Source organism: Haliotis rubra, unplaced genomic scaffold (genome assembly GCF_003918875.1).
Source record: "Haliotis rubra isolate DU_JTF1 unplaced genomic scaffold, ASM391887v1 Scf342, whole genome shotgun sequence".
Classification (NCBI taxonomy): domain Eukaryota; kingdom Metazoa; phylum Mollusca; class Gastropoda; order Lepetellida; family Haliotidae; genus Haliotis; species Haliotis rubra.
The window spans coordinates 127,573-141,416 of NW_025767016.1; the positions used below are offsets into that span (position 1 = coordinate 127,573).

The 13,844-nt window shown below is 38.8% G+C and overlaps 1 protein-coding gene across 1 annotated transcript; it reads right to left on the minus strand.

Moving 5' to 3' along the window:
- Positions 1–2,026: 2,026 nt before the first annotated feature.
- LOC124284690 lies at positions 2,027–7,776 on the minus strand. Its single transcript, XM_046720791.1, has 3 exons — positions 7,722–7,776; positions 3,737–3,863; positions 2,027–3,282 (listed from the first exon to the last, which is right to left on the minus strand). Exons 1-3 carry the CDS (start codon positions 7,764–7,766, stop codon positions 2,447–2,449), a joined length of 1,008 nt encoding a protein of 335 aa, XP_046576747.1. The 5' UTR covers positions 7,767–7,776; the 3' UTR covers positions 2,027–2,446.
- Between the last annotated feature and the right edge of the window lie 6,068 nt (positions 7,777–13,844).

Here is a 13,844-nt window from a genome sequence, read left to right on the forward strand (position 1 = left end):
CATAGTCTATGGGTAGCTAAGGCACATTATATTACCTCAATGTTGTGTAAGTATCAATAGCCTCATTAAGCAATAAATAGCATTTAAATCTAGGTTTTCATATCAATATAATCATTTCACTCCAACTTGGCCATTGTGAGACGTAAGATGGTTCCCGGCTCCTAGTCTGTCTCACAGTCCCTGAACCACATTAATTTCCCAACTGCCAAGCCCTCTCTGCAGTGCTAAAGCCCTAAATAAAGCAACTCTAGATTACCTCAGGTTCTGAATCTCTGGTCTCCCTAGGGCTCCTTTTCAATTTAAATGGGCTTGTTTGTTACTATCAAAATTATATATATTCAGAGACTAAGCCTTAGTCTACCCGGCTCCATGTGCGCGTCGTTAAGTATATTGGGATGTGAGGGAAGGGGCCCAGCCTATTTCGATAGCGGGCTAACTAGCCGAAGTAGAGCTGATTATTGTCAGTTGAGGTGTTTTCTTTGGCTACGCCACTTTCAGCTCTAATGTTAGCAGACAGCATGTAATGGTGTTCTTCCTGTAAATACAGGTTTCTACGTCACTTCCACACCAACTTGTAATGGTGTGCTCCATAAGTTGGTTGCTGTAAATGGTACAGTAAAACGCACTCGACTGAACTGCCTGTGAGGTTATACGACGTCGCGACCAACATGAGACGAACATGGCGCTGGGAAAGCAACACTGGTCGTTGTATGACTGCAGTATGCTTCTAAATGCCGAACACTGAGCAAATGGTATGTGTGGTAGTAGACCCATCAAGGTCCATGCTTGTCGACAAGGGGCAACTTTCAGGAACTGGCAGTCGGGTTCGATGACGTTGATGCATGTATTTGTATTCCAGTGTCACTGATCGATGTTCATGATATCGATCACTGGATTGCCTTGTCCTAACCCGATTGTTTATAGACCACTGTCATGACATCACTGAATGCAGTGTGAGACAACAACGAGACAATGTAAACAACGGGAAATATTGCAAAACAAAAGCATGTCCTCTGAAACTTGTAAAAGAATCCTGATTTTTGTCCCCAGAGAATACAGAGAATTGTGTGGCTGTTGTGGTTTGAATAAGTTGCAACATGATTGATATTTTGTTTGAAGTATTTTCTTCCCAGGTTATAAAATACAATAATACAACTAAAACTCTCTAAACAGTAATTGATCTGGTGTTTGTTCGTTTGTGAGGTGAGGTGAGGTGAAATTGGGTTTAACGTCGTGCTTGAGAATATTTCGCTCATATGACGACGTGCATGCGTGTGTATGTGTATGTGCGGCTGCTTGTACTAGCCCAGACTGAAGCTGGTTTTATAGTGTTAGCTCACTGAGATACCATGCCACAGTGAAGCATGAATACCCCACTTAGACACATTATACTGACCCCGAGCCGACAAGTCCTTGTTGTACCCATTAATGCCGAGCGCCAGGCTTGTTCGTTTGTCGGGGCTGTGGGTGGAGTATATTGAACAGCACTAGGTTCATTACGTCAACCCATGCGTGTGGGAAGAGGTGGGGTGTGCTGCATGTGAAGGACGGATGGTGAGGCCGAAAGCTCTGATTGAGTCGTGTCATCGTGACCCCACGACGCTGGCCGTTGCAGATGTCTTCACTCACTCACTTATTAACAGACAGAAGATAAATAGCTAGCATGACATTGCTTTTATGTGTCCATACATAAGTATAATTCGTATACTTCGAAAATATACTGCCCGTGTCTAGCCTGGTCTGGGGTTGGCGGTGAACATCGACGTTGAGCAGCAATTACCCTGTTGGGGAGGGTGACGCATTTGCTGTGACGAGTCGCCTCCCTTAATTCATCGTTCTACCAAATCAGCTGTTTATCACCAAAATGTTAATTCCGCCAGAGATAACGTCTTCGTGTGTGTTTCGGTTCCATATAATGCTATAATGTAGGGATATTTAATTTATGTTTAAACTCAAATACTCTTAATCTGATACACGAAACTTTAGATAAAGAAAGCACTCAAAATGAAGATAAAATATAGTCGAAGAGTTTATTCTGATTGTTACAGGTTCAAACATGTCATGATTCATATATATTAACACGTCCCCATCATGACAACAATAAATTACAACATACAAAATAAGGCAAGAAAATAAATCAGACAAGATAATCATCTCAGGATTATGGGCTGAACACCTGGATACCAACAATTCCAGGTATATCAACAACAACATTCCAGCTATATGACCGGGGTCTGAAAGTACTCTAGTCTGGACAAGAGGATCCAGTCATTGACATCATGAGCGTGAATCGACGCAAATGGGACTATGTCATGCATCAGTTAAGTCAGCGAGCCCCGCTGACTGGTCCCGTTAATCGTCTCTCACCCAAGCATTGTTTTGTTTAAGAATAATACTAACCAGGATCCTCACGGGTTTCTTTAGTCAATGAAACGTGCCCATCAAATCAGGCCATGTTCACATTGTCTTGCTTCTCAGGCGCCGTAATGTTTGTGGATGAAGTAAACACTGGCCTTGACTTGCTTCTGATGATGACGAGGACTATCTTGGCAATTAGGGCTAACACGGCTAGCACTATGAGTACAATGGTGAAGATGGAATTTCCACGAGCAGCGTCATAGTTTTTGTCTAGACTGCCAGACAGAGCCCATATGACGACGCAATAGGGAGTGATGGTGTACCGGCTGTATTTGTCGAATAGGAAGAGGTCGGTGAGGACGAAGAGAAGCAAAGCGGTGGTGATAAAGCCGAGAGAGATTGAGGAAGCAGTGCTCTGGTCAATAGGAGGGTTAGCTCTGTAGGCAATCACAAAGCCCATGTTGAGGAAGGTAGCAGTGGTGGTCCACGCCGCATACATACCAAGCCCGTTGTGGACAAATACACGCATCAACGTATCTTCAATCTTCAGATTCAGTTTAGCAAGAACCTCCATGTTATCATTCAATGTTTTGTAGGAGATATACAAGCAGATGTACAGGGTGAACGCAATGGCGAACAGGAAGCTGAAGGACAGTTCGATGAGTTGGCGGTCAAAAAGAAGGAGCCAGCTGATGTTGAGGAACATGTTCAGGATGTACATTCCGAAGAAGGCCGGAGTAAGAAGAATGGGGTTGAGGTATAGGGGTCCTTCTTGGGTCTTCCTGCAAATACGGACCAAGGAGTAGATGATCCAGGCGGCCTGCCACGCATAGATCAGGCCCCAGATGCTGAAGGTCCAGCCGGCGGGGGTGATCTCCACGTAGAATGCGTCCGAGATGTCCCCGGTGGAATTCAGGAAGATACCTACGACAAACACAATGTGAAATGTAATACCACAGTTTAATTAATCACTGTGGTATTACATTTCGAACAAAATCACATTACATTACGTAAAAGGGTTATTATGACGTATTTTTAAAGTTTGTGGTGCTGTATTCTAAAGGTAGGCAAACACAATGTGAAATACAATTACATTAGTTATTCAATAGTCACAGAAGCGGACATAGTGTTACCAATGTTACCCTCGTCGAATCATTGTAAGTATAAAATCGTAAATAACGTTTAATCAAAAGATAAAAAAACAACACTCTTAACAAATTTTCAAATGCATATATTTCATATGCAAGTGCCTAAAATTCAAAACTGTAACCACAAAAGACAGTAAGAACTTTCAACAGTCCAACTCGAACTGGCCATTACCGTCTTCGATCTGTCACAAACCCGGCATGCCTTGCGCCCAAGCTCGCCCCTGACTTACCTAAGCTGGTATCTGCCGCCAATCCGTTGAAGATGGCGGTGAGTATGAAGGCGAGCAGAGCCCCCACATTGAGGGCCTGCAACAACATTGGCGGGGGCGACTTCATCATGAGCGATCGCAACCAAACCTGAAACCAAACACCTACAGGTTATTAATTGACTTAGCGAATGATTTGCGTTAACCCCTGGATGCCGAATTCTTTTTCAGGCGCACATTTTCATACTGTTTGAAAAGTGAACGTTGTGCGAGAATTACGCTCGCGTGGTCCTGGATCTACGTACGGCTATAAAATTACACAGAAATGTAGAATATTAAATTCTCCGCTTTTTTTGCGCACCGATAAAAGCACTGTGCTACGAATTTTTTAATTTGGCATCTTTACGGAAAGTGTGAGCGAAGAAAATGCAGCCTGATATCTGAACGACATAAGTGTATATGAATTGGGTTTATTTGCTCATACATAACGTTATACGCTCAACATTAAAAATGACTTGGAATACATGTCAAAAATGGATTTTCTTCTATGACGTCAAACGACGACAGAGAGGTCATACACCACTCTCCTACCCAGAGTTCCATGCGGCAAGCCAGCATAGTACCTCTGCCACAGGCCAGAAAAATGTGACGATTCGTCACATCTTGCACCGTCCATTCAATATAATGTACAGATTTCTTTTACTCTTTTATTTTTGACAAGTCTACATATCTAACTAAACATCTTTAATAGAATGGTTTAGTTTCACTGAGAAAATATCCAAAACATGTAACACTATTTCGATTTGCGTAGCGATCCTTTGTTTACATAGGTTGTACGGCTCCACGTGCTGTCATCGAAGCCGACGGAGAGCAAACGATGCAGCCAGTTTGATATCTAAATATGTACTGTCATAGACGTAACTGTCGCAGTTGTGGAAGAATATATATGTAACAATGTAAAACATTGTGAAGAGAGCGCCGAAACGCTCTCGTGAGTCCAGTCTCTTCTTATAATGAATATGCGCGTTTGATTACAAACAAGAGAAAAGTCCGGTCACGTGATATGCAAATTAGCCTGTGGCAGTGATGTTATGTTAAGTCATCGCTGTGCCGGAGTGTGGTCATACACGTATAATGATAAAGGGGCATAACTCCGTTATGCTTAACACTAGGTCAGTGTAACTCAGATCACATGGAGAGAGAATTTGTTGTGGATACGGACGCTATAATTTACTTATTTTTTGTTCAAGGTGAACCAAACTATTCCAATTCAAAGTTCCCCAATGTGAGCGGATACGCTTTGATAGTTTCACAATTTATAAGAAAAGATGACAACGTACTACATGTGAAAGGACGTAATAGCGATTTGGATGGCCCTATCCGATATATAAGTTAGTTCTTAGATTCCCATATACATGTATTGTCCTGTTTGTGTAGATGTAATTTGACTAATTTTGCATCGTTATTACCAGAGTACTAGCCATATCTTCAAATGTAATGAAATTGCTGAAAATAATACAACATTTTAGTTGACGTCATTTCTTGTTTTATGCATTTTGCGACGTCGGAAAAAGACGACATTGGTATGCTGATTAGTATACATCTCACCTAATTTCCATTAATTGTGTGAAAGGTCTCGGCTTCTATGTCAGAATTTAACACTCTTTAGACAAAACATAAAAATGACTGATTTTCCCATTTAAATAGTGTCCTGAATATATCAACAATTAGACAGTTGGACTGTGTATCTAATTGTGAGCAACACGCGCACCTGTTTGGCATCAATTTAACGTAAATGAAAAATAACATTTCACAACACCCGAATATTTTGTTTAGGATAAGAATTTTCTTTGTTAATGATTATGTAGCTATTTCTCTTCATAGGTATGCAATGGAAGGTGCAAAAAGATAGATTTTTATATATGGAACTAGTACGTACTATATATTAGAATACGGATGTAAGATTTGTCCGAATTAAGACGACATGGTTCATATATTTTTAAACAATTTTCGTATAAATATAGTAAGAGTTTGATATCCTGTCATCACAATATTTCTAAATCGAATATGAATTGATTATATAACGAAAACAATGATAGTGAATCATAAAACATTTCCGACAAACGCGCACCTGGCCAATCAATATACATCATTAATTTCTCTATGAAACGACACAAAAAGGTGCAATGAACAAGACAATTCCTTTAAATAAGTGTGCATATATATTTCATAACATATATAAATCATTTTCATTAAATATTATCAGTTTTACTTATAAGGTTGAATTAATTCGACGTTCATTAACCTGTTCATGTGAAACTGCAATATTAGTCCAAATGCATTGAATATTGTACATCATAGGAACTAAAGTAATTGCAGTTATGGCTACGTTTGATCTTCTAACACTTGTGTAAAGGTTTAGAATATTGTGTACTGCACTAAATGTGTCAATTTCCTATGTAAATATTATTCAAACAATCAAAAACTTTCAAAGAATAAAACACCGTAAACCATATATGCACGTAAGATATATTGGACAAGGCTAAATGTAGATACTGAAGTCAGTTTCATGAAAAAGTATCTGAACTATACGCAAAATATACATCATAACACAGACAGTGTAATCGGAAGGATTGGGCGATTGTGTTTACTCTTGTTCAACCGACCTTCACCTCAAAGAAATTGCCTAATATGTACAACAATGTTGACGTATGACATCACTACTGATGACCTATTTCTTACAAAATGGCGGCTTTGCTGACAAGAATACACAGGATTTTGCAAGGACCCTTCCATTGATTCAGGGATCGTTTGTACATAAATATATATGACATGTAAGTAATCAGAATGATTCTGACTATCTGTGTATTGTTATATGTTTTTAGCATTTTCACTGTAAGTAAGGGAAGAAGCCAAAAATGCTGATAATTACAGTTGTCGTTCTGCGTGATTTTGCGTCAGTCATGGCCTCACGCCGCACGGAAGCTTTGACAATTTCTTATGAATTATAAAATCATTGCATTGTATCTATTTATAATTTCCTATTTCTTGCTACGATACTCTTTCCATGCATATTCCAAAGGTATTGAGCCATTGCAAGCAATGAATAGACGGATGAATGTTGAAAAATTTCAGAAAATGCTACGCAGTGTAAAATCGGAATTTGTCTTTGTTTACATTTCGAACCAGCGCAGTCTTTGGAGCACAGCGTTCGTTTTCACACCCAATTTGTTTCGTCTCATTTTATCTAGACAGTTGGTATTGGTGACAAAGACCAGTTGCAATTTATGGGTAATTCAGTGATGCATTTTTCGTAGCTGAATATGAAATATACGTGATGTAATAGGCGTCTCAATACCGGCCTTCGCGAAACGTGATTTTGTAAACACTATCCAATATGGCGGAAAGCGCTCTACGGCGTTCGTGTAAGTGTATTTTCGAAAACATCCCAACCGATTCTAGATTCATCGGTAACGTTTCAGAATTATCATTAGCGATTTCATGTAAAACTGATATCAGTGATCATGAATATGTTATTTTTGAAGTTCAATACACCCAGTAATTATCCGATTTTCACATTTCAAAACATACAGCAAATAACGCTGTGATTGCGATTTCGTACTGTGTCAAAAATGGCGACATCTTCGATGAAGCCTATTTTGAAAGGTCATTTTCAGCACTTGAGCTTCGTCTAAAATACAAGTGGATGGTATCAAGAAACATGGGAGATTTCCCGCAGAATTCGAAACTGTGAAGTGTATTTGTGTGCGTGGGATATTTTGATTTTTTGGGGACTTCAAATTGAGGGTTGAAGAAGAAGGACATATTATTATATGTCCCTGTGGCACCCAGGGGGTTAACAGAGCAGTTCGTAAAATCCCGTTCACCTATCTGTAACAAGAGCTATATTACTACATTGATATTATGACAAATCCAGAGGAATAATTAAAAAATGATCTCGGAAAGGTGTAGTGCGAAACCAACACAGTGTGCCAAGTGCAAACCTTACCTTCGGGGAATCATCACAGTTACAGATTATACTGTGACGTGGCATGACGTCACAATGCAACGTTCACAAACACTTTGTGACCCGACGTTGCCATGCGTTACAATAGCGGCTTACAATGGCAATGGTAAATACAATGATCAAATACATGTTTGGGTGGCACACTCAAATATTTATACTTATTACCTAAGAGGTCGAAAATATCGGGGTTCATTTTTTTCATACGATGCCCTAGGGCAAAATATCACTTTGTCATGGTGACGTGACGTCATGAACAATGCTATGACGTTGCGTTCTACATACGGCGACGGCGGGTAGCCAGCCTGTTTGAAAGTAGATTTGGGTTATTTTCCTCAATTTGACGACTTCGGTGATAAACAGAATATTATATGAGTGCCCATATCATACCATGTTTACGACACTCGTGCCTAAATATCCGTATATCCCAACATTTTGGCACTCGTGTCGTAAACATAGTATGACATGGGCACTCATATAATATCCTCAATATATGTATATAGATGTGGGCAAGGGCCCCGTTTCACTAAGCTCTCGTAGGCCTAAGATCGTACCTCCTATGTTACAGTATAGCAGGTACCAATGCTACGAGAAAAGTTACGAGATCTTAGGCCTACGAGAGCTTTGTGAAACTGGGCCCAGCAGTCCCTGGTACAGCATTGGTACCGTTGGTCCATTACACGTAAGTATATAGGTTTAGGTGTTGCAGAGATGTATACATGAGGTAGGTCACGTTGCTAAAATTAGGATTAGGTAGATTTTTAGGTAGATTATATTAAACAGTAAGGTGTATGACAATATTTCTATTTGATTACTTGTACACCTATATTTTACGATGAGAACACTAGTTACAATATTACTAATTAATATGGTAGAATATGCTTTATATGTTAACATTTTATGCCGAAAACATTCAATCCACAGAAAGCTTTACCCTCAGTTTAACCTCCACTAAATGCCACACTGGATGCTCTGCATGATCCTATATGAAAAGTGTTTAAAATAAGTGGTCAGCATGTCATTGCCTATTTACCTGAACAATAGATCTCCTGTAAAAGCCATAACTATCAGCTACTGAATTTTCATACCCATTTTGATTAGACACCATGTGTATTGAACTATATGAACTATCCATTTATTGTAAAACGTACCGGTGAAAAGAAATAAAGTTATACAAAATGTGTTTAAAATATATGAACTTAATATATATAAATTGCCCAAAATGTGTATGAAATGTATAAAAGGTGCTCTTGAATGATAAGTTGTATGAATAAATGAACGAACAAATGTACATGTTTGTGTTATGAAATAATGAAAATATAGACTAGAAATCATTTTGCCAGGACCAAATAACTTTTCCCAAACTATGTTTTTGACATGTGCCCTAGGTTTAATCCCCAACTTCCATTGTTTCGCTAATCCTTTATAAACTGACAAGGGTAAAATGTTGCGCCAGGCCCACTTGCCTGAAGGGGCTATAATGAGCAAATTAACACGATTGTCGGCCTGGCGCTACCTCCTCGCTTACACTACTCCTTGCTCTATTGTTCCACTGATTGGCCAAGCTGGCCGCAGCACTTCAATGTTCACAAAAAGGCACAAAGTTTCTTCAGCTTCAGGCTGTATCAGCTGTTTCATGTTGCACCTTGTTCTGTTGTCATTTATTTGTTGTTTCCTCCGTGTTCCTTGTAACGCCCTTGGCATATTACACCACAAATACTATTTTATTGCGGAGCAGTCCAGGTTTGAGTGTAAATCGAAACTTCTTTCCTGTTTTTTGTTTGTTTGTTTTTGTAAAAATTGTAATCATGAATTTTCAACTACACAATTACAGGTTCTACAATTTGTCCAGTTAAAGTTTGATACCCTGAACTCTATAGACTTAATGATACACGAGTTGAATTTATGTTTCGAGTTACGACTCGTTTACTTTTCATCATTGTACACTGGTCACAATTCGATTCATTTAAACATCAGCATTAAGAATTGGAACATTTATAATGTTATGGAAAAGTTTCTGATTCTTGGTTTAATGTGACAATCTAGATTGATAGTGTTATTGTTTTTCTTATCACACACTGATCGTCTTTCTGTCTATCTCTGTTGCTGGATTTATTCCATATTTCTAAAAAAATGAGTCGGGGATCCATGGAATTGTAGAGAAGATTTCAATTCCATAGTTTCATTGACTGCAAAACATGTTCACGTGTGTTGTAAACAGTTCTTTTGTGAACAGTGTTGAAATGAAAATACGCTACGTCTTTTACGGGATCCGTTGTAGGTACCCCTTTAAAATATAAAATCAGGTATATAATATAAATGATGGGTGGTTAACATTACTGGAAACATTATTACACAAACTTAATACCACTATATCATTACATTGATCTCCCCTGTAAAGTAGCACTGGAACAGACCACTTACCTTCTACACACTATTCAGTGTTGTATAGAGTTACGTTGAACTATAGGGTCGACCTGAGGCGTCTCGCAGTTTTCAAATCAGCGCTTATACAACCCTTTCGATGAACTGACCCGCGAACGGTGCATACCTAACTCACACGTGGTACAACGTGACTTCGCGTTTGATCCGCCCCTGTTAAATAAGCATCCTCATGTGTATGTCGCAGCTAATCAGGTTAGAATGCGGCGTCTATGGGCTGCGTTTGAGCGAGGCGTTCGCTCGTTGCCAATCAATCATTGATACGAGAGACGTATAAATAGTAAAATTCTCAAACATTTCAAGAGTATGATTAAAAAGATAAACAGGTGATAAGACATTAAAAGATACACATAATAAATGGGGTACCAATAAGAATAACAGTCCAGGTATATAAAAATACTCCTTCGTTTAAAAAGTATAGTATGGCAGGTTCTGGAGGTGTGAAAGACTAAATCTGGGTGTCCTAAAATATTACCCAAAAAGCTGTCTGGTTGACAGGTAATCAAGGTCTGGCCATTTTTCCTTGCTAGCATTGATGAGATCCTTTCGTTTTTCGTTGTAAAGCGGACAGGTTACAATCACATGTATCTCGTCCTCTATACAGTCTATATGTAGAAACAGAGTCTCTCATCTAGGGGAATATTTTCGTAACGTCCTGTTTCCACTCTCAGCGGCGCTACTCCACATCTAAACATAGACATGGCACTTCTATGAGCTCTGGGTATAGGACATCTGACATAAGGTTCCGTTGTGTTTGAACATTCTGTAAGTTCTGAGTTTATTTCAGCTGGCACCATTGGTTCCCGTATCACACACACACACACACACACACACACACACGATGCTGTATACCTCTGTAACGTAGCTCTAAGGACTAGTTTGGTTAAAAGCTTCTTCTCCGCAAGGATTATGTCCAAAGTTCAAGTCTCGAAGATGTGTTCTTATTCTAACATTCCAGTTCTTTTTCGTTGTTGTAAACACTCTCTTGTTAATTTTTCTTGAACTTGTGTTGTTCATTCTTGCCCAGTGTCCAGCCGCGCTTGTCCACTGTCGTACTTCGGGGGGGGAATCCATCCGGAGTCACCATTTACAGCAAGATTTGGCGCCTACTTCCCCAATCCGAGATGGAACCTAATAGCTCTGTGGTGTACAGCGTTGACCGGTGAATGGTTTGAGGTACCCCATATAGCGGATCCATAGCCCATGATCCAGTAGCCAATAGCCAACGTAAGTACCATACCAGGAAACAGTAAGAGGAGCGGACGATGTATATTACCTGTGGGGTACACTGTAAAAACGGCGTTTAGCATCTAAACACTACCGTTACATGTTTAATGTTAAACGCGTTTAGGATAGTGTTTAATATCTAAGCAGGACGGTGATATTACGCCTGATATCTAAACGTGTTTAGATTTTAAACACATTTCTAAACATGTTTTGATAAATTTCCATGTTCTCATATGTTGTACATTTTACTTCTATTTCCACCTATTTCATATCAATATTGATTTGAGACAAACTAAATTTAAATATGCGTAGCTTGACTCTTTGTTCAAAAGAACTGTTTTGTTATACTTTGTGACAGGCATGACTAATCATTATAGTGCAGACTTGTTATAACGGTGTCTAAAATAACTGTCACTCATGTACTAGTTTGCGAATGTAGATTGCAAACACATTACTTGAATCGTGTTCCTGTTTTTTGTTTGTTTGTTTTTTAATTGCATAAATGTTTTTTTACAACAAAAAACAAATCATTCCGATTGCTATGGATATCATTACATGGAACATTCAAGTAAACAATATGTTCCTGTTTCGATCATCTCATTAATTGTCTCAAATCATCTGAATATATTGTAAAGAATGATAAAAATTTGTATTGATTTTAATCCAAATATATATTCGTAGTAAATGCCTTTTATTTTTAAATATCAAGTCACATCTAGATCTAATTAATCTATTTTGTAAGGGTCGTTGAAAATAATATCACAAAACATCAATGATCTAGATCTAATGAGTATACAGTTATTTAGATTTAAAATGTTGAACTACAAGGTTTTAAAATATTCTGATAGTGTTCAAATAGTTCAACAGTCATGATAGTTGATGAGTATAAAAAAACGTTCAATTGCGAGTATCTGTGAGAGACTTGAACACCCTTTCGCCGTTCCCGAACAGAACAAAGAGTGGACTCAGAGTGGTTCAGAGTAATCTCCCTTGCGATGTTTCGCCATTTTTGCCTCCATATTTCCCTAAACAGGTTTTAATGATCATTTGTATGTCTCTTATCCACAATGGATGAAAGGGCAACGGTAAAATATGTTTCTGAGTTCCTCAAACAAAACAACGTGTCAGAAGAAAATATCAAGGTGTTTGAAGGTAAGTTGAGACTATACAAGAAGCTTGCATGGTTCGGTCCACGTGGCCCGCCTTTTTTCAAACTAAAGCATTGCAAACCTGTAAGCTCATGAGCACAAAACCTTTCGAAATTTAGAAATACTTTTTTAAATTATGTCATTTACAGTGAAAGCGTAATGTAAATTGTCTTTAGCACTATAGTATATTCACCCCGTAGCTTGGGAAAACAGAATGTAGGCCTACGGTCGTTGGTTTCACGTTAATTTTCGACTCGCTGTGCGCATGCGTAGAGCGTGTAAAAATATCAACTGGTCAACTTCCGGTTTGGTCGTATTACCTATAGTGTAAACACACTCAAAATAAAAGCGCTATGAAGATTAATTACGTGTGACAACTGTTCATAGTTGAGTACATACATCCATTTGCCTATGCTTTTCAATAATTCATGTCCTATTTTGGTGGCAACTGCATCAGAGATGTGTTTTTTTAGTTGTGAGAAGGGGATGTGCAGGAAGGACGGTTGACGGGTGGTGGTGAGATGCGTTTATACAAGAGCTTGTTAACAAACGTAAGCTATTTATTTAACTAACCCCGGTCCTTTCCATTCATAAATGAATTGAGATCAGTTAAATTCGACATAAACCATATATCTGTTTTGATTTTTCCTTACTTTAGAGTGTGTTTACACTATCGGTAAAGCATACGACCAAACCGGAAGTTATCCAGTGGATAGTTTTTACACGCTCTGCGCATGCGCACTGCCAGTCGAAAAATAATGTGAAACCAACGAATGAGACAGGCACAGTTACTCAACACCCCTTTTTTCTGTGAAAGGGATAGATTTATATATCGTCTATATTACGTAAATACAGATAATTTTGGACCCATGAGAGATAGACCTTTTATAGTTGGCATCTCCACTGGCGTAGGAACGATACAAGCATGACAATTGGGGTTATTGTGTGTGAGGGGGGGAGGAGCTCAGACTGCTAAGTGAAGAGAAGAGGGGCCACGGATTGTTGTGAGAAGTGTAAGGGTGGGGGTTGGACCAGAGAAGATGACCAGTTATGGTATATCCAATATGGGAAACTACAATTTGTGTTACTTGTTTTTGATATATTTAGCATCTTTAATCAGAGATGCATCATTATGTGCTATAATCAATATTATATGTTATATACTAGCCTATACTTTGGCAAAACATACGACTTCAAGACAGAGCCTGAATGAGGATGACCTTATGACCTTATTTATTGGTGCCAAATTTATCAAATCTGATATGTGATCATAACTACTAGTAATTGTTGG

What these genes read in the sequence shown, in the direction of transcription:
- LOC124284690 (XM_046720791.1), bottom strand. Translation starts at nt 7,766, where the DNA reads ATGCCACGTCACAGTATAATCTGTAACTGTGATGATTCCCCGAAG. An exon ending in ACTGTGATGATTCCCCGAAG is followed by an intron (nt 3,864 to 7,721) that starts GTAAGGTTTGCA and finishes GTTTGGTTTCAG; the next exon opens with GTTTGGTTGCGATCGCTCAT. An exon ending in GGCGGCAGATACCAGCTTAG is followed by an intron (nt 3,283 to 3,736) that starts GTAAGTCAGGGG and finishes TGTTTGTCGTAG; the next exon opens with GTATCTTCCTGAATTCCACC.